The 25,722-nt window shown below is 39.3% G+C and overlaps 1 protein-coding gene across 1 annotated transcript; it reads left to right on the top strand.

The window, feature by feature from the left end:
• Positions 1-254: 254 nt before the first annotated feature.
• Positions 255-19,372, top strand: PNPT1 (polyribonucleotide nucleotidyltransferase 1). Its single transcript, XM_009902049.2, has 28 exons — positions 255-439; positions 1,529-1,589; positions 1,921-1,995; positions 2,784-2,889; positions 3,791-3,840; positions 4,328-4,391; positions 4,475-4,522; positions 5,200-5,313; positions 5,533-5,719; positions 6,195-6,246; positions 6,665-6,722; positions 6,867-6,963; positions 7,054-7,156; positions 8,325-8,395; positions 9,731-9,767; positions 10,534-10,600; positions 10,694-10,783; positions 11,841-11,894; positions 11,993-12,099; positions 12,769-12,840; positions 12,935-12,998; positions 14,264-14,347; positions 14,817-14,900; positions 16,076-16,182; positions 16,276-16,331; positions 16,864-16,942; positions 17,345-17,392; positions 19,213-19,372. Exons 1-28 carry the CDS (start codon positions 255-257, stop codon positions 19,366-19,368), a joined length of 2,376 nt encoding a protein of 791 aa, XP_009900351.2. The 3' UTR covers positions 19,369-19,372.
• The last annotated feature ends 6,350 nt before the right edge of the window (positions 19,373-25,722 follow it).

Genomic DNA, 25,722 nt, shown 5'->3' with positions numbered 1-25,722 from the left:
TACCTCACACTTCTCAGCAAGGCCCTGCTAAGAGCGGCGGAGCCACCCCGTTCGCACGAATCGCTTGTCCCTCCTCAGCCGCCGTAGCCGGCGGGACGTCGAAATGTGCTCGCTCTGCGGAATCGAAACTAACCCGCCAGTACGAAAGCAAATCCGTTTCGAGTTTACTGCGCGGCAGCCCGCCCCCCGCTGCTTCTCAGAGCCAATCGGATGGCGACTGGCTGGGGGGTTGCCTCTTTCTACTAACAGATGCCATGGCTGCCGCCATGGGTTGTTGCCGTGTGGCGCTCGGCGGGTTGGCCGCCAGCGGCGGTGGGGCCGTGGCACGATGGCGACGGCTGCGGCCGCCGGATGTCTGCGTGCTGCGTATGGCGCCCGCCCGCGGCGCCGCAGCAGAGCCCGGATCCTGCCAGGCGGTAACAGTGGAGGTGGGCGGCAGGTGAGGGGCTCTTGGCACCCTGAGGAAGGGAGTAGAGGGGGAAGGCGTTCTGGGAACACCTTGGTCCCTGAGTGTGTGCGGAGTAGAGGCTTTAGGTAACTCTCTCTGAGCAGGGGGCTAGCGGACCCCGCGGCCTCGTAGTCAAGAGAGCTATCCGGGGTGGTGGGTTAAACGTGAGGTGAAATTCCAGCTGGCATACGTACGCTCTGTTGTTCGCTCACAGCGGGTGAAGGGCAGGGGCGGTTACTTTTCTTCTCTATGTGGGTAAGGCAATATTCTGCAGCCGTGGTGAAAAAGGTTGTATTATGGGTGCAGGGGCAGCTACTCTTTCCTTGTAAGCATGTAGCAGGCCTCATTGAGTGTGTTTTTGGTTTCTAGTGGCAAGACTGAAACTAAACGTGAACAGGTAGGTAGTTCATCTTCCAGGGCAACAAAGCATTTTGCTTCAAGGACGTATTGTAACTTTAGTTGACATCTGATGTGGCTTCAAGTCTTGCTTCAAGGTGAAAAGAAGCAGGGTGTTTGAGGCAAAGGTGCGTTACTGTATCACAGTAGTACATTAGAGGTTAGAAGGGACCTCCAGAGATCATGGTGTCCAACTCCCCTGCCAAAGCAGGATCACCGAGGGTTTATCTGCACAGGAACGCATCCAGACGGGTTTTGAATGTGTCCCGCGAAAGAGATTCCACAGCCTCTCTGGATATCTGTTCCAGTGCTCCATCACCCTCGCTGTAAAGGAGTTTCTCCTCACATTGAGGTGAAGTCTCCTGTGTTCAAGCTTGAACCCATCATTTCTTGTCTTACTACTGTGCACTACCAAAAAGAGACTGACCCCTCCACTTGACAGCCACCCCTCAGATATTTCCAGGCATTGACAAGATTCTTTCTCAGTCTTCTCAAGACTAAACAGCCCCAATATCAATGTTAAGATTTGGTCACTTTTGGTCAAAGAGTTTCAACTTCCATATCTAATGAGAATTTTTATGTCTGAGTGTAACCATTGTTTTGTACAGTTGGTGCTGTAGTGCAGATGTTACTGGAAAATGTATTTGATTTCACTGTAAGTAATAGATTCTTTATTTTTGGTAGAAAGATGGAAGTGTCTTCTGGAAAACTTGCTCGATTTGCAGATGGTTCTGCTGTTGTTCAGGTAAAAAAAATAATAAAATGTCTGCAATTTCAAAATGTCTGGGTTTGAACAGTTATTTTTAGTGGGATATCAGAGTCTATTAAAAAGATAGAGGGCCTCAAGTGGTAAATTAAGTCCTTTAAGTCCTTTAATTAATTTACTACTGTATTTTTGTGGAAAACATGTTTGAAAAGGAAAAATACTGGTGTGAAACATAAAATTTATATAGTGATTTTCTGCAAAAAATATTCTGGAGTTTCAGTTTGTGAATAAGTTTAGGACTTAAGGTGACATTTTATCTGCAGGTACTTTCAAGACTTTTTTTTTTGGTTTTTTTTTCCCCTTAATCCAGCTAGGTGATACAGCAGTAATGGTCACAGCAGTCAGTAAAACTAAGCCTTCTGCATCTCAGTTTATGCCATTAGTGGTAAGTACTATTGACAAAAATGGTTTGATAATCAGTGGCAGTCTTGGAAGTAGTAATAATTTGTGGAGTTCAAGTTGCAGAGGGGAGCAAGGAACAGACCCTGGACTTCAGAATAGCAGTCTGTGATAAAAGGACTAGACCTGTAGATGAGCAATGAACTCTGGATGTTGTCTACCTTGCCTTTAGCAAGGCTTTCCACAAAAGCCTTATGAACTTGTTGACTACAAAATCCACAACCACACGTTATATTTCAGAAGTGTGGAAAAATGGCTTGTATTATGAGGCCCAAAGGGCTGTGATTAGTAAGGATTCATGTTCTACCTTCAGGTTGAATAATAGTGAGTTCCTCAGGGATCTGTCCTGGAACACAGCCTCTTTCATATTTGTATCAGTGCCCTGGAATTCCTGTTTGCAGGTAACACCAAACTAGGAAGGTGCAGATAATACACTCAGAAGCAGGACTGTCATCCAAAGGGACTGGAGTTGGAGGAATGGGCCAACAGGAACCCTGTGAAATTCTCAAAGGACAAACATGTCCCTGAACTTGAGGTGCACTTAGTGCCCTGCACCAGTTCTGTCTGGAGACTGGCTGACTGGCTAGTCCATATATGATAGAGGATGAGAGTGTCCATTTGGTCATCAAGACAGAACCTTTGAATATGTTACCTGAATTCAGAGATCTAACCTTGCTCAGAGCAGGATATTGGATTATAGACCTTCAGAAGTGTTCTGTGGCTCTGAAATAAGTAATCAGTTCTCTTTAGGAATTCCTGTCTTGTTCTTAAAAGGTTGACTATCGTCAGAAAGCTGCTGCAGCAGGAAGAATTCCTACAAACTATCTAAGAAGAGAGCTTGGTTCCACTGATAAGGAAATTCTTACAAGTAGAGTAATAGGTAGGCTGAAACAATTTCTCTACAGTGTATTTTAAATATTTTCTAATATCCTCATAAATGTTTGAAAAAAATCATAATTTACAGGTTTGGCAGAGCTGGTGGTTTCTGCAGTAATGTCAGAAGAAAACAGACTTGTAGTTTCTTGTTCAGCAGGACTGATTTTTAAAATGATAGGTCAGCTGGAGCTATGTGCATAGTCCTTTATATACAAGCCTGTATCTTGAGTAATCTTGCCACCTTAGCTGACATTAAGATCCCATTCTAACTGCAGAGGTGTTAGCACTGCAGTTGCACAACTCCCTGATCAGGTGGTAGAGACTACCCTGCTAAACTCTGAAATACGGAGGCAGACTTGCTGATTGGTGTATACTCGTTCCCGCTTGATCCTGCTCGCAAAGTCATCTCCATCATGGCTGTCTCCATTCATGAATAAGTTAATACCTTGAAATTCAGTATTTATATGTCAAATACGTCAGCATCTAAAGATGGCAATGACCAGAATTAGCAGAGGGAGCAGCCTTTGAGTCCTGTATGTTTTAGACTGAAATAAGACTAATATGAAATCTATGCATCATGGAAATAATGTGGTGTTTTTAACATACGTGCTTTTGTTGCTTTTCTTTGTAGGTGGCCTATGTCCCTTCATTGAAAATATTTCTATGGAAATATGAAATAAATCACTTGTATCTTAAAGCACAGAGACTTTTTTCAATGTTTTTACTTTGTATTTTACTTTCACTGCTGTTGAGTTTTTAGAGTGGATTATATCACGCACATATAATTGTTTTTCTTCGGGTCTACGATTTAAATTGTTTCATTATTCTATGTAGGGGTGTTACAAGACAAAGAATTGCCTGCTGAAAACCAAATATTTCTTAGACTTGGATTATTTCTTTTGCAGATCGGTCAATCAGACCACTCTTTCCAGCAGGCTACTTTTATGACACACAGGTAGGCTGCACTCTCTGTCCTTAACTTATAGCTACCTTCAGAATGGAAAACGTGGTTTGTGTCCAAAGAAAATGTTGTATAATATAAGCACCCTTTTAAGAAAAGCAATTTTTCATTGGCAACCAGGAGGGTTTTACACTTTAAAAACAGTCTAATACTGCTTTTTGAGTTCGCCGTCTCCTTTTCTTGCATTATTTTATTGCGTACTGATTTCCAAATCCTGTAGGGATACAGGGACAAAATACAAATATCCTTTGTGCAACACAAGAAAAAAAGACTCATAGTATATGGTGTATGGTATGATACAGTATTGTGCATTAGTGGAAGTTTGTGAGCTTTCCAGTTTAAATACTTGAACAAATTTTCATTTGCAGTGTAAGATTGGATGAATATGTGGAATGTTTTGTTTTATTGTCCTTAGCTTTATTTTGACAGTTAAAAAAAATGTACAGGTCAAAATTATTCATTGTCTTTTATCTTATGCCAGATCCTTTGTAATCTTTTAGCAGTAGATGGTGTCAATGATCCTGATATTCTGGCAATTAATGGAGGTAAGAGGATTGTTAAAAATCATTGCTTGTCTGTGATTAACTGTGATGCACTTTTTCTAATACAAATGTTTATCTTGTTCTAGCCTCAGCAGCACTTGCATTGTCTGATATCCCATGGAATGGGCCTATTGGTAAGTATTTTGAAATGATGGATGATTTGAACATAATAGAAGGCTTAAACCACAGGTCGTGCTGTCTGTTTTTAACCCAAACCTGAATCTAAAGTCCACTATCTTTTGTTTCAACTATTGGAAATATTTTTACCATGGATAGCATTATTGCCTTTGAAAGCATTACTTTTCCTGCATGAAGTATACATCTGTGGGGATTTTCAATCCAGAAATAGTACAGTTTAGAGTCCAATAACTTATTTTTTTTTCCTTTCAAGAAACTTAATCTTGAAAGGCATTGTTTAGAATATTATCTGTATAATAATGCTTTTTCTCCAGGAACTCTAGAAAAGCTTAGTTTCATTATGAGTATTTTGGGGGAAGAGAAATGATGTCACTAAGAAGAAATATTGAGCTGTATTTTCCTTTCATTTTGCTGGAAAATATGTGCTCAAATGACCAAAAAAAACCCAACAGGCTTGCATTATATGCCCTACCTAGTAGTGCTACCCAAAAGAAATCAAAGAATAGATAAATTTACCTCAAAGATTTGTTCTTAATATACAGCTACCATGCTAATATTGTAAAATGAATCCGTAGCTTTAATTACTGTTTTTCAGAGGTGTAATTTCCAAAGTAAAATGATGCCTTAAAGAACTTCCTTATTATAATAATAATTTTCTGGAGTTTCTTTGTAGGTGCAGTAAGGGTGGGGCTGGTTGATGGAGAAACTGTTATCAATCCAACTCGAAAACAGATGTCTTCTAGTGCTTTAAATTTAGTTGTTGCTGGAGCTGCACAAAATCAAGTTGGTAAGTAGGTTAAATATTAATACCTGTCAAGTGTTTGAATATCAAATATTTTTACACAATAGTAGGAATGAACAACAGTGGTTGGTTAGGTAATTTTTGGCTAACTAAAGTGTATTCTATTTATGCAGTTTAATGTTAATCTGTATTTTCTCCACTGAGTTAAATTGTTATTGAACAATAAACCAGATAATTACTTGATTTTTAACTTTCCGTTGATAGTTATGTTGGAAGCAACTGCCGAGAATATATTACAACAAGACTTCTGTCATGCCATCAAAGTAGGAGTAAAGCAAACCCAGCAAATCATTCAGGGAATTCAACAACTTGTGAAAGAACGGGGTGTTGTCAAAAGAACTGTTCAGAAGTTATTCATTGCTCCGGAAGAGATTGTGGAGTGTGCAAAGAAGTAAGTTCAAAACAAGTAACTTCTATCTGAATTCTGTTAAGTGACTCAAAATGATTCTTTAATGATTATTTAGTTTGCTGAGCTCTGATCAGATAGTCTGGGGGCTCTGATGAAAAAAATGTTTTGAACGCACTTGCTGCATTTTCCATGCAGCCTTCAGCTCTCTGGCTTTATACTTACTAAGAAGGCCAGGGCAAAAGAAACACCCTGACAACCTGGTGGCAACGTTGTATGTTAATATACCATTCTTGTGAAATGGTGACAGGAGGAGTCAGGGTGTTGGCCTGTCCCAGTTTGCTGTGGAAATAAGTAATTTCAGAGAGGTAGCAGCAAGAACGGCTGGAGCAAGTAGTATTTATAAATGTCAGTCTGGTGCTTTCAAACTGCTAATGGAAACAAACATTTGGTCCTCACAAGTAACTAGTTATGTGTTTTTTAAGCTGTGTTTTCAAAATGCTTTCTTGTCTTCCAAAAGATTTGCTTTTGACAAGATCTATGCGGTGTTCACAGATTCCAGCCATGATAAAGTAAGTCAGCAATTTAAACATTAAATCACTATTTTTTTAATCAATATAGTAATTAAACTGGAGTAGGATTTAGTTTCTAAAGGGTGGGGGGTAAGAGGATGGGATCAGACTCTTATCAGTGGTGCCCAGGAATGGGACAGTGGGCAATGGGCACAAACTGGAGCACAGGAAGTTCCACCTAAATGCCAGAGCACTGGAACAGACTGCCCAGAGAGGTTCTGGAGTCTACTTCTGGAGTCTACAGATTCCATACTTGCCTGGATGTGATCCTGGCAACCTGCTCTGGGTAACTGGTTTATCCAGGGGGAGTTGGACTAGATAATCTTGAAAGGTCCCTTCCAATCACCATGCTGTGAACCCAAACCTCCTCTGTTATTCTGCCTCGTAGAGTTAACTGTTTGCAAATCCTGTGTTCTAGATTTCTAGAGATGAAGCAATTAACAAAATAAGGCTTGAAACAGAAGAACAGCTGAAAGGTATTTTTTGCTTTCTTAATATTTAAAGAATGCTTAAATGGAGCTAGCACTGCTTGGAGTTACAGTGTGTGCTTTGGCCAATATATTTTAATTAAGTTCTATAAAATTCACTTTCCAAATTCTTACTACTTTTTTTATACCCAGAAAAATTTCCAGAGGCTGAGCCTTATGAAATCATGGAATCTTTCAATGTGGTTTCAAAGGATATTTTTAGAAATCTTGTTCTGAATGAATATAGAAGGCAAGTATATCAAACTCCTACTGAATGCCATTTCTGTCAACTTTTTATTGAAGACTACACTGATTTAATAATTTCTGCTTATAACTTTAGGTGTGACGGGAGAGATTTGACTTCCCTCAGAGATATTAAATGTGAAGTGAATATGTTTAAAATGCTTCACGGATCAGCCTTATTTCAGAGAGGTCAAACACAGGTAGTATCTTCAAATATCAGAAATGAAAAATTAATTTGTCAAAAGCAGAAGGATCTGTATCTTTAATTACAAACTTGTCTTTGTCTTCACATTCAAATAGTAATAAGTAGAGAACAGTTCAGATTTAATGAAAATGTGAGTTAAGACAGTAGGCAAAGTTTGATTCCTTGCTCTCTGAACAGTACAAATATTTTAGGAAAATGTTCTAAGCATGTACTCAGAGTCTGGTAAGTGTTACTGTGTCTTCAGGCTTCCTGTAGAAGTAACAGAAGTTAGACGCTGTAAAGATTCTTCTGCAATTCAGGTTAGCAAATATGGGGCTTTTTTGGTTGGTTGAGTTTTGCCTTGTGGGGAGGTGATTTGAGAAGAAAGCTTTCCAGTTCAGGATGGCTTCAAGTAAAATTGCTTGTTAAGTCCAAAATCATGTTTTTCATCCCTCCAGACTTTTATGTTAAAGGTACTTGTTGAAACAAAAGCTTTTCATGTCAAATATAATCCTGTCCATTTCTAGAAAAATGGATGACTGGGCTAATGGGTCAGGACACAGAGCAGTGCTAAATTGTGTGTGTCGTGAGGAATCTTTTAAAAGGAACTTCAGATGTAACCTGGATTAAATAGGGAAATTTTACCAAAAAATCAACTTAATTATTTTTTGTTTGTTTGTTTTTCCTCTTTGCCAAAAGCAAGGGTGCTGCATAGATTGAATTAAGATTGTATGCAAGATTTCATCTCCTGTATTTTTGTAACTCATCCATTGATCTTTTTATTATAAGGTACATGGGTAGTTGCAAACAGTGATTTACTCCTAATGTGACATACTAAAAATAACCCACACTGCTCAGACATGCTCCTTTGCACAATATTGTGGCTGCATCTCACACTGTCTCTTAAATGAAGTAGTTTGGTTTTGTAGTGAACAAAGTGTTCTGGGCTCCTGCCAGAAGCATTAAATTGGTATTTTTTACAATGTGATTGCTTGTAAGATTGTATAATCTATACAGATTATTAGATTATACATAAGATTATGTGATGAAGGGGGGGGAATGTTTGCTGAAGGTATCATTTGTTACTGAAATAATATTTTTTTTTATTCTTCATAACCAGTAAAAGTTGTGAGATATAAAAATACTTAAGAGCAGTTTATTTACCTTCTGTCTTTCTATTCTAGGTTCTCTGTACAGTTACATTTGACTCTCTAGAATCAAGTGTAAAATCAGACGTTATCTCAACAGCAGTGAGGTATGTATATCTTCTATTGGGTTTTCAGTGGATGGTTTAAGCACATTCAATTAAATATCTTTGGACTTTGACAAATGTATGAAAAATGTGTAAAATCAGACTTTGAAGTGGCCTCTTTTTGAGAGATCTTGCCAGTTTTTCTTTAAGATTACACTGATTCCATAGACATGCATTTGAAATTAGAATATGACAGGTAACATCCAGTCTAGTTTTGAGAGAAAAACAGTGGATTACTCTTCAATCTGTAGTGTCCACATACTGAGTATTTTCAAATAAAACTATTGATGAAAGTTGGTTGTCTCTTTATTCTAAGAATTCATAATCACACCTGGAACTTGATATGTATTCTACTTATTTAATCTTACTTCTCACAAGTTCTGAAGCTTTGCTCAGTCAATTGGATGCATACAGCCCATGAAGTGCTGTTCTGTTTGTCCAGTTCGATTCAGAGGGGAAAAGAATTTAAAAGCAGATAATCATGGGTATCTCTCCTGAAGTGGATCAACTATTCCTATTTTGTCTCAAAAATGTTTAGAGTGTGAAAACATTTGTCCTCTTTTTCAATGGAGCAAGGAAAATCTAACTTATGAGAGTCAGCTTTTTGGGGAGTGGAAACTCCTTCCATTTACAGCTGTGGTTCAGTGATCTCATCCCACCAGTGTGGGAGGTTTTACATTGAAGCATGTCAGCTTTGCTTTAGTTAAAGTTTTATTTCCTTCATGTGTTTGTCCATATTCTGTAATTTTGCTACTGCTGTAAATTAATTTGTGTTAAATAATGGAGTTTAAATAGCAGCTACTAGTTTGCTTCATGAATGAGAGTGCTGCTATGAAATCACAGGCAAGTTTTGACTTGCAGCAACTCTTCTTATAAACCTTTTTTTTTTTTTTTTTACTTATTGCTAAGAGTAAAGTCTTGGTGATATTTTGGTAAGTTGAGTGCAGATACTTCTATTTAATCAAGAGCTATTTCATGGTTACAAAGATTTTTCCGTTTTCTTCTGAGCACTTCTATTTGTGAGTGTGGTAGATCTTGATGTACTTGGATTTATGTTTTTTTCCTCACCAAAACCAGTATAAGAAACTGATAGGGCCTATTCTATTCTAAACAGCCAGGGAAACTTAATTATGCTGATTTCACAGAAGATTTTTTTCCTTTGACTATGCTTTTTAATTGGTTTACTACACAGAAAACCATAGGAAAAATGAGTGATAAGCAATCTACTGATTTGTGGGTATTGCTGGGTCTGTTTGTAAGCAAAACTGAATACTATCTTACGTATGTAAGACATGTTTGGTTGCTGTCTTTTGACACTGTCTTGTTTTTGATTAATAGTGGAATAAAGGATAAAAACTTCATGCTGCATTATGAGGTGAGTTTTTACTGTTACAGCTTTCTGCATAATTCACAGGGTGGCTCCATGTCCTGCTTTTAAAGGTGAAATTGATCACTTCTAAGGATATAAATTACCTGTAGATTTTTCTAAAATGTATTAATTCTAGGTAATATGTGAATTTGTACTGCAGTTTATGAACAAAAGTGCTGGTTTCCTAAAAAGCAGTAGATAATTTGCAATTTCATACAACCTTTTTAGTAAACAATATTGTTAGCCCCTGAAGAATGGGTTATTACAGAAAGCAGGATGAACCTGCGGTATTATTTTTAGTAAACTCTGTTCAGCTGACATACTACACCAAAAGTAAGTAAGTGCTTTTACATCTTAGATCTCTCTCAGCCTTTGGAACTTGCCCAAAGTATTTCATACAGGCAACAGGCATATCTTGTTCCATTATCTGTATGACAGAAACAAGATTCCTGATATGTTGTTTGACAAGTTGAATTGGAGTAAGCTTGTTGTGTTGTTGTTAAACTACCTTGCAACTGCTTTATTCTCTCTTGCTCTGTGGAAGTAAAACATTCAATAAAAAAATACCTAAACTTGTCTTGGTTTGCAAACTGAAGTGATTAATACAAGTCATGAGGTGCTTTGATTTATTATTTTCTGTAATTTGTTTTTTACCTTGCAATTCACCAAAACTTAACTTTTTTTTTTGTTTGTTTCAAAACTGAGAAAAAAATATTAGCTACTTTTCTATACACACATTTTTGTTGATTTTTTTTTTTTTTAAACTTCACAGTTTCCTCCTTATGCAACTAATGAGATTGGCAAAGTTACTGGCATGAACAGAAGAGAACTTGGCCACGGTAAGCAGACTAGAGAAATGCTGTGCTGTAAGCTTTAATGTTTTTGTCTGGTTTTATTTATGGATCACGTGGTGTGTTTTTCTTTTTAATCAGGTGCTTTGGCAGAAAGAGCTTTGAAACCAATTATTCCCCAGGATTTCCCATTCACGATAAGAGTTACCTCTGAAGTCTTAGAGTCAAATGGTATTATGATTTTCTTATTTTTAACCTTATGTGTCGTAGTTTGGGCTGGGTGCCCTCTGCTACAGGGGTGTTTCCTGTGTCCAGAAGTCCATCCCAGTGGGTGGACGCAGGAAATTAGGTATTTCTACCATAATCCCTTGCACCACTATAAATTTTGCAGTGGGGTCTGGCACTTCCTCTTTCCTTCCCTCTCCGAGACTTGGTAACTGGGGGAGAGATCTCCCGGCCATGGGCCTGATTGGGCCCAAGGCCCCTGGGGGATGGGCAGTCTCAGATCTGGCCAGCTGAGACCAGCCTAATAGTTTGGGGGGGGGGGAAGGAGGAGCCCTGGGGGTTTTGGATGCACCCTCAGGTGGGGTTTGGGGTCTTTCTGGGTTTACTTTGGTTCCTTTCTTGTCACCATGTTTCCTTTTGTGCACACTCACTGTTCTCTATTTAAACTCTCCACTAGTTTTGCAACCAGTTTGTCTGAGTTGTTATTTCTGCGCGTGGTGGGGAGGGGGTCTGCCCCAACCCATTACATTATGCTAGGCACTAATTTTGGTTCTCAAAAAAAGCTGAAGTTAGACAAACAAGTCATAGGCATTTTAGGTATGATATTTAATTTTTAGCCTTCTTATTAGCTCTCTAACCTGAAGTATTTAAAACAAAATGGATGTATATGTTCATGAACAATGGACCTGTCTTTCTATTTGTCTAACAATGCAGTAGTAGAGAAAGGGAAGGAGTCCCATTTGCATCTTCCTGCAAAACCCACAGATTTCTTGCATAGAGTATTTTATAGTAATTTTGATGCTTGGTGAGATTTATTTTTTGTTAGTGTTGGTATAAAAAAAAAAATTCAAACCATATCACCCATTTCTTGTTAAAAGCACTTCTCTGACAGGACTTCCAAATTGTGGTGTTTTATTGTAGTATGTGTGCTGCTGCACAGTATTTTCTAGCTAGCAGCAAGCTGTCAAACTGCCACTGAAGAATGTCTCTAGCAAGTTTTGTGTCAGATACTTCTGACCCAATGTTTAATACTTTCTTTTTCCCGTGTATTTTAACTCTGTAGGGTCATCTTCAATGGCTTCTGCGTGTGGAGGAAGTTTGGCATTAATGGATGCAGGTACAAAACATGGCACTTACAAGGATAAACTACATATAATAATGTATTGGGATTTGGAAATGAGATTATAAAAAAGTATTTTTATTTGCCAATATTAGGAGTTCCAGTATCGAATGCAGTGGCAGGTGTAGCAATAGGTCTCATTACTAAATGCAATCTGGAAAAAGGAGATATTGAAGACTATCGCTTGCTGACAGACATCCTGGTGAGTATTTCTAGCATGTTGATTTTGTTACTGCTCAATTCTGTAAACTACCCATTATGGCCTTATTTTGTAACACTTCACCCAATTAATTCTGGAGCATGCACTCCTGGAAATACTGAACAGCTTCATCTTCTCTGTTTTGACTCTCAAACTCCTCCCTTATTTATAAGAATCTATGAAATGCCAAGTCATGTTTCTTATTTTTTTGGTAATTATTCAGGTTTTTTCCTTTGAACTTTCAATCTCTTTCCAATAAATTTTGTCTTTTCTCTTGGGAAAATGAGATTAGTAATTCTTGCATACTTTACTGAGAACCACAATGTAGTGGATGGAGAATGAACACTTGGCAAAGTTTTGGTGAGGGAAAAATTGACATTATCGTGCTGCTTAGTCTGCTTCTTGTGGCAGCCACTGATAGTACAGAATCAGATGTGGGTCTGTTCAGAAGTTAGTCCATGAAAACTCTTAATTTACAATGATAGAGAGGAACAGTGTTAATCCTGAGCAGCAAAATACAGCTGAGGAAAAACATGTGAGTCTCTGAAGTAATTCCATGTCTGCCAAACTGTTTGTGGCTTATTGAAACATAGAACATACTTGAGGTATTGTGAGACTTCACATGGGAATAAAGTTACTCCAATTTACTTTTCTTTCTGTCTGTGCTGCTAGGGAATTGAAGATTACTATGGTGACATGGATTTCAAGATGGCAGGTACTAATAAAGGAGTAACTGCCTTGCAGGTATTGTACCATTAAATCTTCCTACAATATAATTCTAGGAACGTACCTAAAAAAGCTTTCCTTACACATTCATGTAACTTAATTCTCTTATTAGGTTGATCTAAAACTGCCAGGAATACCAATGAAAATTGTAATGGAAGCTATTCAACAAGCTACAGGTAGGTCTATATATATTTGCACACATTTAATAAAATATCATTTGATATAATGTGAAGTTTAATAAAACAACAAAAAAAAACCCCACTGTTTTTTATTCTCACAGTGATAAAAGCTTGCCATCTTTTAAAACAAACAAACAAAATCTGCTTTGGGTATTGTCTGTTACACTTCAATATATGTACTTCATACAAAAACAACAGCTTTTTGTGTCATTCAGTCTCCCAAGAAGCCAGACCTCACCACATTTAAGTTTCATATTATTCTACATCGTACCAGTAAAAATGTCTGCTGCTCCTGGAGGTTACTTTTTGTTAGAACAAAAATAATACGGTATTAACAGTCCCCAGTTTAGTACAATGGGTAACTCATTTTGAAAAATTGTAATAAAATTAGTGGGGAGGGAGGGAACTTTATATGAAATAGCAAACATCAGAGTAGAGAAATATATTATGAAATATTTATTTGCAGTAGTTTAGATCTGACTGATGTGAGTGCGGTATTTTTAAGCTGTGTCAGTTTGTAATATTTCTGTCTTACTGTACTCAAACCGTATGTGGTGAGTTGGGGGGGAAAGGCTTCCACTTTGCTGTGCAATAAATCAGTAGAGTGGGTTATTAAAAAATAATCTCCAAACTCACTCCAAACCGATTACAGCTGAAATAAATTGATGTGTCATCTTCAGATCCAGCAGCTCAATACTCTAAGTAGCACAAGTAGTAAAGGCTGAAGTAAGCCATATGAAAAAGTGAAGCTACAAGATTTAATAATAATTTAACTAGTTGTAAAAGAAAAATTTCAACCTCATTATAATAGGTTGAAATAGCAATATTTTAGTAAGAAAGCCTTTTTAAATAAGGGTTAGAACTAGTAATTCATACTTGGTAGTCTGTCACTTCAAGAAGTTCAGCTGAATTTCCAGATGAGTTTATCATACTCTTAACTAATGAAAGCTACACTCTGTTGTTCTTAACAGCAATCTCATTTATTTCAATAATACACCAAAACAGAACTGCATGTAGTTTTACGCTGTAGAAAATCAATAAATATTCTGAAGGCATAGGTTTTGTGTACTCAGAGCAGAATGTTGTACTGCAACACACATACGCTGCCTGAATTGTGGTGTTACAATAAGTTCTCAAGTTCAGCAGGAGGAGATAAGTAAATGTTTATCTGCTTTGTAAGAAAAAGTTACAAATTTATTTTAATTTTCCACAACACTTGTTTATTTTTCCTTCCTCCTCCTTTCCCTCCCTAACCCCCACAGCTGCAAAGAGGGAGATTTTACAAATTATGAACCAAACGCTGGCAAAACCCAGACCTAACAGAAAAGAAAGTGGACCAGTTGTAGGTAATGTTAGTTCTATGTTGGGAAGAATTCATGGGTTTTTATAATTATAATCTTGTTAACAATTATCTGCTGCTTAAACCTCCTTTTTTAATGAATGTATGGTGTATGTTTCTTCCCCTTGAGGCTATTTTTCATTTGGGATTTTGATAATTTTTTTTTATTGCCATGTGGGACAGCTATTTTGCTATACACCAGAACTCAAAATTAAACCGAGCCTATGTGAAGCTCTCATAAATTCAGACTTGGATATAGCTGTCAGTATATTGGTACAGCTTAAGGTAACTTACACTCATCAAAGTGTTTGTATTTTACGCTCTAATTTATTTTGGTAATTGCATCAATACTTAGCAAATAATACAAGTAACTATAGAAGGTTAAAATCTAAATGAATGTGGCTTGTTTTTTTATGATAGCTTTCAAGATTATCACATTTAGCATTTCAAAGTACTTTTTAAAATGTTTTTCTCAGAAACTATCCATGTTCCACTATCAAAAAGATTAAGATTTGTTGGTCCTGGGGCCTATAATTTGAAAAAACTTCAAGCACAGACTGGTAAGACATTCTTGCTTCCTGTCATAATTTATCCTAATGTTTTATTAGCATCTCTTCTCTATATGTGTATTAGTAGTGTGGAGTTTTAATTAGTGGATCCTGGTAGCACAGGTACTACTAGCACAGCTATTGCTGAATCTTAACACTGTCTTTCTGCTCTTTCAACAACTAAACATGAATTTCCAAAATTGTTCTGCAGACCTCAGTAGAACTGGTGTTTGTGCTTCAGCAGCAGCAACCTAACAAGTAGTCATCTGTACAAGTCTTATCATGAATATGCTGAAGTACAGATTAAATCTATGCAGCTTCTCTTCCTATAAACTAAAGCTTTTTTGCTGTGGTGAAGAAGGGGACCCTTCAGTGCTCGTTGACTGTTTTCCTAGGATTCTGTGAGGGCTTGTGTACACTGTTAACACACTGGCATATGTTAGAAATCCAACTCACTGTCACGTTGTAAGAGTGACCTGTACTGGGGCTTAAACTTGCAGGAAGTAGTGTGACAAAATTTTTCTGATCTTATTCTATTTCTTGGAATAATTCTCTTTTGTTTACACAATGATTTGTCCTGCCTGACCTTAAGTGCCACATTCAAAGGTGGTGCCTTTTACACTACCATTCCCCAAGCATGGCAATTGATGCTTTACTTGAGATAAATGCAGACTGACAGGTCATCCAGAATTAGGCCTAGAGCTTGATATTGTGGTTGCCCTCAGTAGCAAATGAATGAAATTTATAAAGTATTAGGTATTTCTGTGATGGTACACTATTAAAAAACCTTTGTTCAAACTTTGATTTCCATCAGCTGTTAATGAAAATCATGGGTTTATTTAAAAAATATCTGTGAAATTAACTTATGAAAGCCAAGATTCATTCACAAAACAGCAATTCTCCCAAGAATTCTTTCCTGACATTAAGGATTCTGATAATAATTTTGTGTTCCTTATGGAATGCAAATTTGTCCAGGTATTTGGCAAGCATATCTGTAATGTGGTTTCCATTGTTACATGTAAAGCTGTCCAGTGCCTGTTCTGAAGAACAGTCAAAATTATTATGACAGATCTTAATGAGTCTGTGCAAATAATTTTGCTCTATGCAAGTCTTGACTGAGTGCCACTTTTCCCCTTGCTAAATCAGTAGCAATGTTCACCTCAAGCCTCTCAACTTGTGTTTCCAAGGTGTAACTGTAAGTCAGCTGGATGAAGAGACATACTCTGTGTTTGCACCCGCACCTAGTGCTATGCATGAAGCAAGAGAATTTATCCGTGAAATCTGCAAAGACGACGTAAGGGCAGACTTTTGTTGGCAGCTTTTTTTCAATCTACATTTGGTGAATTTGTGTCTTAACTGTATTCTTTTTTTTTTTCACTCCTTACAGCAGGAAGTTAATTTGGAATTTGGTGCTGTTTATACAGCTACAATAACTGAAATAAGGTATGAAAAGTACTCTGGAGTTGAACTAGAATAATTGATTTTTTAAAGAATGCCAAACTTAGCTAGTGTGACATTGGCACCTGTAGCATTCCTGATGGTTTCTGTTGAAAATACTACTGTTTTTTAGTAAGACTGTTCATTTTGTATTAGAATGTCACTATAAATTATAGAACTTAGGGCCCTTTTCTAGTCCTAGTATCTGAGAGAGATGATAGGAATTTGCTTTTCCCTTTTCAGTCCCATATTTGTCTTGAAAAAAAGTTTATGTGCACTGTCTGGATGTACTTACTACTAAAAAAAAGGAATTATTTATTAATTAAGTATTCAGGGCAGTAATTTTTATTAATTTCCAGCCACTTCCAATTAAGAAAAAATGAGATAGCATATTGTGGTATAAAATTTTTTAAAAGGGAGGAATAAAGTCTTGCTTATGAAAAGTTTACTAATGCTTGCTTTGGAATCAATACAGAGTAAATCACAGAGAGACTTGCATGGATGTATTTTGAAATAGCTATCCTGTTTTCTGTTTCAGAGATTCTGGAGTGATGGTAAAATTGTATCCAAACATGACACCAGTGTTACTTCATAATTCACAACTTGATCAAAGAAAGGTAATATGTGCTTAAACAGGTATAAACTAGACACTTACGTTTGGTTTTAATTGATTCTCACTACACATAGTCTCTATTAGCTTTAACACATGTATTGTTGTTCTAGAGCCCTTTTTCATGCTAAAAACTTAGTTTAGCAGCACCTTATTGTTTAATATCTGTTTGCTCTGTATAAAAGCTCCAATCTAAATGCTACAATCCAGCTGTTCTTTAGATCTGCAATACCCTTTTCTAGGTAACATTTACAAAACCTATTGTATGTGAGGTAGTGTTAAGCCGCTATGATTGTCTGAAGTGTTCTTGGAAGAATCCACAAAAGTATTTTTATAACTAAGATTACAAAATTAACCTTTTTTTTTTTTCTTTTCCCCCCAAATTTTCCTGAAATACACTGTGTTCTAGATAAAACATCCTAGTGCTCTGGGATTAGAAGTTGGACAAGAAATTCAGGTAAATCTAAGTTTTAAAAGGCTAACAGACTTCTACCGTTCATAGAACCATAGAATTGTTCTGGTTGGAAAAGACCTTTAAGGTCATCAAGTCCAACCATTCTCTAACTCTACCAAGTCTGGTGCTAAACTCTCCCTCAGCACCATATCTAAACATCTTTCAAAGACCTCCAAGGATGTGGATTCAACCACCTCCCTAGGGAGCCTGCTCCAGTCTGAGAACCCTTTCAGTCAAGAAGTTTCTTCTAATACCCAACATAAACCTCTCCCATGGTGCAACTTGAGGCCATTTACTCTTGTCCTATCACTTGTTACTGGAGAGAAGAGACCAACACTCACCACACTCCAGCCTCCTTTCAAGGAGTTACAGAGGGTGAGAAGGTCTCCCCCCTCAGCCTCCTTTAGTCCAGACTAAACAACCCCAGTTCTCTCAGCCAGTTCTCAGAAGACTTGTACTCCAGACCCTTCACCAGCTTCACTGCTCTTCTCCGGACCTGCTCCCGCACCTCAATGTCTTTCTTGGAGTGATGGCCCCAAAACTGAATGCAGTGCTCAAGGTGTGGCCTAACCAGCGCTGAGTACAGGGGATCACTTCCCTGGCCCTGCTGATCACACTGTTACCAATAGAGGCCCAGATGTTGTTAGCCTTCTTAGCCACCTGGGCACAGTCAGGCTTATGTTCAGCTGGCTGTCCATCAACATCTCCAAGTTTTTGTCTTCTAGACAGCTTTCCATCTACAGTTCCCCAAGCCTGTAGCATTGTGGGGGGTGGTTGTAACTCAAGTGCAGGACCCAGCACTTGGTCTTGTAGCTTGTACAGTTGGCCTTGGCCCATCAATCCAGCCTCTCCAGGTCTCTCTGAGAGCTGTCCTGCCCTCAAGCAGATCAAAAGTCCCACCCAGTTTAGTGTCATCTGCAAATTTACTGAGGGTATGCTCAATTCTCTCATCCAGATTATTGATAAAGATATTAAAATGAACTGGCCCAGTACTGAGCCCTAGGAATGCCACTTATGACCAGCCACCAACTGTGTTTAACTTTAGTCACCACCACTCTGGGCCTGGCCATCCAACCAGTTTTAACCCAGTGTTGTGTCCACCTGTCCAAGCCATAAGCAGCCAGTTTCTCTGTGAGGATGCTGTAGGAGACAGTGTTAAATGCTTTACTAAAGTCCAGGTAAACAATATCCACAGCCTTTCCCTCACCCACTAAGCAGGCCTTGTCATATACAAGGAGATCAGGTTCGTCAAGCAGGACCTGCCTTTCATAAACCCATGCTGACTGGGCCTGGTCACTGGGTTGCCCTGTATGTGCTGCATGATGGCACTCAAGATCATCTGTTCATGACCTTCCCTGGCACCAAAGTAAGACTGACAGGCCTGTAGTTACCGAGATCCTCCTTCCAGCCCTTCTTGTAGGAGGGAGTCACTTTTGCCAATATCCAGTCAACTGTGGCCTCTCCTGTTAGCCAGGGCTGCTCACAAATAGAAAATAACTTGGTGAGTATTTCTACCAGCTCATATTTTAGAATTTGAGTCAATTTTTAATTTTGTACTTATGAAGAAAATATTTTGCCATATCAGATTCCCTTTTTGGTGCTTTTTTAAAGCCTGATAATTTCAAAGTTGATTTATTTAGCATCATACTCTTGCTGTCTTGGCAAATTACGAATTCGACGGAGCAATATAGGCTAAACAAGGCCTATTCTTTGACTTTTCTGGTATCAAATTGAAAAACCCCACCCAAAACACCATGTTTTGAGGAAAATGATATTTCCAGTTCTAAGTTGGTTAGTCCCAAAGTGATTTGTTTTCTAAACAGGTTAAATACTTTGGACGTGATCCAACTGATGGTAGAATGAGGCTTTCACGTAAAATTCTACAGTCACCCGCCACAACTGTGCTTAAAACCCTAACTGACAAAAACAGTATTGTCCTAGGAGGTACTGTTCCACAGTCATCTACTTCATCTCAGTGACAGGTAAGGCCAGAGGCACAACTTCAGGTAACTCAGTACTGCACTTTTTTACAACTCTTGTAAAGAATTTTACCAATCATTTTTTTATATCCTACAGTTACCCTTCAGTGGTGTGCAAATACTGCTCTCCAGTTATGTAGCAGCATGTCATAAGTTAGCAACTGCCCTTTCTTGTGCTGCAGTGAAGAGCCTGATATTGCAAAATTGGTTCAAATGCCTTAAACTATTTAGGCATCCTAGACAGCTGACTTTCTGCAAAAGAAACTTACTTGTCAGTCAACAACATCCATGTAACCATTGCCTCTTTTCTACCTTGCTGCCAGGGAAAGAGAAGGAAAAAGCTAGGTTCTTCAGTTTTGAGCTAGTGAACACTTCTCAGTCAATCTCAGTCAATTGATAGACTGCTCAAAGTTTTTCCCTGGAACAAGTTTCCTAGCATGTATTTGACTGTTGGTAGACTTATACCTAAACTTTTCCCAAAGCTGTTCTGTATGCTTTTTACAACTTAGGAAGCTACTAGGGCAGGAATGTGTCTGATTGTGAAGTCAAGAGTAATTTGCACAGTGAACTTGGCAAGTGGAAATGCAATGATAACTTCACGCAGTGCTCTCAGACTGATTTTTTACACTAGAAGAAATTAAAATTCACTGAAGATACTTTTTTAATGTTTTTTGATTTCATGCCTTGATATAATTAGTTGGTTACCAGAGTTTTTTCTGTCTCTTTCAGGAAAAAAAAGAGATGTGATTGTGGAGATACAAGTGACCTTTGCTAGAATCTGTAGATGTCATCACAAGAATCTGCAGGTGGAATCATATTTTAAAATAGACACTATTTAAGCTTGAAAGTGCTGTAGAACATTGAAGTCGTAAAATCAATTAAACACTTTCAAAATAAAAGTAAAAACAACCACTGCTCTTGTCTTGTGTAGCAAGGGTGAGAAGAAAACCCAAGAGCGTGGAATTTTATAGACTGAAGAGCAGGCTGTTTGAGTAGGTAAGATTCTTCTCACTACCATCTCAAAAGCGTAAAGATGAGAAGTGCTTAAGAATTATTTCTGGGTAGAAGGAATTAACTTTCATACTTGGTTGAGAGGCACAGTTGGCTGAAGTTTTACTGGATTTTCAGTGCACAAGACTGAAACGTTGAGCAAAACATAAAGATTTTGGAGTATCACCTTGAACGTGATTAAAGCAGTTTCAGAAAAATACATCAATAACTGCCATAAAGTTCAGACTTGCTAAAATATATGAGCAGAAGGTGGACAAAACAAAGAATATAGCTGAAACATCTTTATTGTCTGAGTTCATTTATACTGAATTTTAAAATATGTAAGTAAAATAATTGTTTTGGAGTGGTTGATAAATCCTTGCCCTAAATTCCCCTCAATAAGAATGTCAGAATTCCTCTACTGATTGTTTCATCAGTGGGCACACTGATCTCTTTTATACTTCAGAACATTTCCCAGGGGCCCACAAGAACTGCATTTTCTTTCCTACTGTGAGGTCCAGACTGAAAATAAAAGAGGTGTCCCTTTTGATCTTCACCAATTTGTATGTAGACATAATAAGAAAATGAACTTCCCACTTGATGGCAGATGGGCACTGAATCTCCTGAAAGAAAAAACGAAGCAGGAGGGAGATGAGAAATGTGAATGTACAGTAAAAATGTTTGATTTTGGTTTTGTTTTTTTTTCCCCTAAGTTACAATATTAAAGAAGAAAGGAATGACTGGCCTGCTTCTTTGTAGTCCGTCTGTCTTTCATCATGTAAGATTGAAACAGTTTTCTTTAGCAATTTCTTCCTTTTCTTGAAGGACTGTATTCTGTTATTTCTTAGTAAGAATTCCAGTATCTTTGCTTACTTTGACTTAATTGATTAATACCTCATTTGTTACATACCCTGGATAGTGTTAATGAAACTATGTAGGGAAATGTTTCCTGAATAGAAACATAGACGTTTGTGTTTCTCATTATTGTTCTCAGAAGCTGACTTCCCCAGACAAAGGGATTTTTCCAAGATTTAGCTTCTTTTATTGTAGAATAATTTCTGTAAGGCTTCTTTTTGTAGTCAAACAAATGGATGCTCTATTTACTAATCTGCTCTCTTTAGGAGAGACAGGCAAGGGAGAAGCAGAGGAGGGGTGGCCCTGTATATTAGAGAATCTCTTGATACCACAGAACTTGAGGTTGCAGATGAAAGGATTGAGTGCCTGTGCGTTAAAATAAGAGGGTTAAAATAAGAGGGAGGGTTAACAAAACTGACATCCTGGTTGGAGTCTGCTATAGAACACCCCACCAGGATGAGGAAGCAGATGAAATACTCTATAAGCAACTGGAGGCTGTCTCAAGATCATCAGATCTTGTCCTTGTGGGTGACTTTAAACTGCCAGACATCTGCTGGGAACTTAGCAGAGAGGAGGCAGTCCAGAGGTTCTTAGAATGTATGGAGGATAGCTTCCTGATGCAGCTGTTAAGTGAGCCTACCAGGGGTCAGGCCCTGATTGACCTGATGTTCTCAAACAGAGAAGGGCTGGTGGGAGATCTGATAGTAGGAGGCTGTCTAGGGTGCAGCAACCATGAGATAGTGGAGCTTTCAATATGTAGGGAAATAAGGAGGAGCAATAACAGAACCCTTACTTGGGACTTCTGGAGGGCAAACTTCAGCTTGTTTAAGCAACTTACTTGGAAAGTACCCTGGGCAGCAGCCCTTAAGAACAAAGGGGTCCAGGATGGTTGGACCTATTTCAAACAGGAGCTCTTGAAGGCACAGGAACTGGCAGTTCCCACATGCCAAAAGATGAGCTGCTGGGGAAGGCGACCAGCCTGGATGGGCAAGCAGCTCTTGAAGGAATTAAGGAGAAAAAAGAGGGTGTATCCCCTTTGGAAAGGGGGGGGAAGCAACTTGTGATACGTTTAAGGATGTTGTTAGATCATGTAGGAGAAAAAGGGGCAAAAGCCCAGTTAGAACTTAAGCTGGCCACTTCTGTGAAAGACAAAAACATCATAACTAAAGATGAGGAAAAGGCTCTGAAGTTCTAAATACCTTCTTTGCCTCCATTTTCAACAGTAAGACAGGAGGACTTCAGGATAACTGGTCTCCTAAACCAGTAGATGGGGTCAGGGAGCAGTATAATCCCACTGAAATCCATGAGGAAGTAGTTAGGGACTTGCTGAGCCACTTGGATACTCACAAGTCCATGGGACCAGATGGGATCCATCCTAGGGTGCTGAGAGAGCTGGCAGATGAACTGGCCAAGCCACACTCCATCATTTACCACCAGTCCTGCCTCACTGGAGAGGTCCCAGATGACTGGAAACTGGCCAGTGTGATGCCCATCCACAAGAAGGGCCGGAAGGAGGAACCAGGCAATTACAGGCCTGTCAGCCTGACCTCAGTGCCAGGAAAACTTATGGAGCAGATCATCTCAGGGGTAATCACTGTGCACTTACAGGATGGCCAAGGGATCAGGTCCAGCCAACATGGATTTAGAAAGGGCAGGTCCTGCCTCACCAACCTGATCTACTTCTATGATAAGTGACCCACCTGGGGGATGTGGGGAAGGCTGTGGATGTAGTCTATCTGGATGTCAGCAAGGCCTTTGACACTGTTCCCCACAGCAAACTCCTGGCCAAGCTGCCAACTTGTGGCTTGGACAGCAGCACTCTGTGCTGGGTTAGGAACTGGCTGGAGGGCCGAGCCCAGAGAGTGGTGGTGAATGGTGCCACCTCCAGCTGGCGGCCAGTCACTAGTGGTGTCCCCCAGGAATCAGTGTTGGGCCCAATCCCATTCAATATCTTTACTGATGATCTGGACGAGGGGATTGAGTCCGTCATCAGTAAATTTGCAGATGACACCAAGCTGGGGGCAGGTGTTGATCTGTTAGAGGGTAGAAGGGCTCTCCAGAGGGATCTTGACAGGCTGGACAGATGGGCAGAGTCCAACATGATGACATTCAACAAGTCCAAGCATCAGGAGTGGTTGGAGAGCAGCCAGGCTGAAAGGGACTAGGGGGTACTGGTTGACAGCCTGCTGAGCATGAGCCAGCAGTGTGCCCAAGAAGGCAAATGGCATCCTGGCCTGCATCAGAAATAGTGTGGCAAGCAGGAGCAGTGAAGTCATTGTGCCCCTGTACTCAGCACTGTTAGGCCACACCTTGAGTACTGTGTCCAGTTCTGGGCCCCTCAATTTAAGAAGGACAGTGAGACTCAAATGTGTCCAGAGAAGGGTAATGAGGCTGGTGAGAGGCCTGAAGCAGAAGCCCTATGAGGAGGGGCTAAGGGAACTGGGATTGTTTAGCCTGGAGAAGAGGAGGCTCAAGGGAGACCTTATTGCTCTCCACAACTACCTGATTGTAGACAGGTTGTAGACAGGTGGGAGTTGGTCTCTTCTCCCAGGCAACCAGCACCAGAGCAAGAGGACACAGTCTCAAGCTGCACCAGGGGAAGTTTGGGCTCAAGGTGAGGAGAAAGTTCTTCACAGAGAGAGTTGTTAGCCATTGGAATGTGCTGCCCCAGGGAGGTGGTGGAGTCACCATGCCTGGAGGTGTTCAAAAAGGGATTGGACATGGTACTTGAAGCCATGGTTTAGTAGTCATGAGGTGTTGGGTGACAGGTTGGACTTAATGATCTTTGAGGTCTTTTCCAACCTTATTGATTCTATGATTCTAAAATATGAACTTTAGAAACTTGGGGTGGGGTTTTTTGGTTTGATTTTTTGTGGTAGTTTGTTTTGTTGTTTTTGTTGTTGTTTTGTTTCTATAGCTAGCACATTACCAGTAGCATGCATGCATTTGAATCTATGAAACCAAATTATTTAGGTGTCAAAAGAATCCCATTCTTTCCCATTAAGGTATTTCTTGCCTGCAGTAACAGTATTAATGATTGGTGTGATCAGTGGTGGTCTCAGTAAATCAGCCATTGGAGTGCTGAGGCATTTACTCTTTGTTAGATGACAAAGTAGGAAAAACCCTTTTGTTCCTGTGGCAGAACCTGTACAGTCAGCCTGACTTTCTGCACTTGTAATGAGTTTTAGGCCCTATGGGAAGGGGTGGAAAAAGATACACTTGGGAACTGCCTGGGAGGAGCACAAGCCAGCAGCTCTTACCTGAGGAGAGAAGCTTGATGGGAGCCAAGAGCTGACTAAGTCTGTGTTTAGTCTGAACCTTCCTGGAGGGAAGGGAGGCTGGCTTCATACATCCCGAGTTCAACTGAGAGCACTCAGCAACAGCAGGTTGGACTGTGGCAGGACGTATTTGACATTCAAGTTCTATCAGCTATGATCAGCGAGCAGGTAGGTTAGTAATACTTGAGCTCAGCCTTATTGCAGTAGCTGTTTTTTCATGTTTGAAATAATACTTTTTTTTTTTGCTCTTTTCTCTGCTGCCCTAGATAATTAGCTTCTGTAATGATCCATCTTAAATAGAGTCATTGAAAGAAATTGCTTTAAAAAGTGAAGCTGGGCAGTTGCAGCATCACACCAGGTCAAGAGGGATAGAAATGCATTTATTTGAAAAAACTGCAGTTTTCATACAGGTGCAAAGTGTCAGGAGCTGGCCTGTGTAAATAACAGCAATAAATTTTACAAGTACTATAGTAAAAGTGTTAAGAGCTGGCCTAATTGTAGTTCTGGGCTTATGTGCTGGAGGGAATGATACAGTCTGTTAATTTAAGTGCTTTAGGAATGAGTTGTCTGTCTTGCTTCTGAAAACAACAAAAAAGATCTTCTTGCTGCTCCATGTGGTGACACTTGATGACATGCTCTGTCTGCAGCCCACCCTGACAAAATTCTTGGTTTTGATGAGAAACAGAGAATCCAAACAGCTATAGATTGTCGCTTTGTGATAATAGGGACAGATGAGCTAATGGCAGGTGCAACACCATAATGAAAAAGTCCTCTTTTGATTTCTCTGAATCTCACAGTGCAGAGATTCAAATATGTTACTTTCCTGGTCTTGTATTTGTCCTGGTTTCAAATCAGCTGCATAAGAGCTGTTTGGGCAAGTCTTGCCTATCTTCTTCAGACAAATCCCCCCAGACTTGACTTTTACTGGTAAAGGTGACAAGATCATGCTGTGGTTGCTAACACCACAGGCTGAGGAGTCCTGCAAGGTGGTCAGTGCAAAAAGGAGCCCCATGTCCAAAGGAATGTAATCCAGGTGTGTTCTGAGGCAGCCTTTTTCCACAGAGGTCATTGATATCATGCCTGGAGAGCTCAAGGATTTATATCACAGCTTAAACAGAGAAACGGTTTTCATGCCAGTTATAACTCATATAACTCATACTCCTTCTATAGGTATTCACCATGATATATAGGCTTTCACTCCAGAATATTCTGCTGTGGTTTCTTGCTGTTC

This window comes from Dryobates pubescens, chromosome 3, assembly GCF_014839835.1.
Source record: "Dryobates pubescens isolate bDryPub1 chromosome 3, bDryPub1.pri, whole genome shotgun sequence".
Taxonomy (NCBI): domain Eukaryota; kingdom Metazoa; phylum Chordata; class Aves; order Piciformes; family Picidae; genus Dryobates; species Dryobates pubescens.
This window is presented reverse-complemented; position numbering and strand designations above follow the sequence as displayed.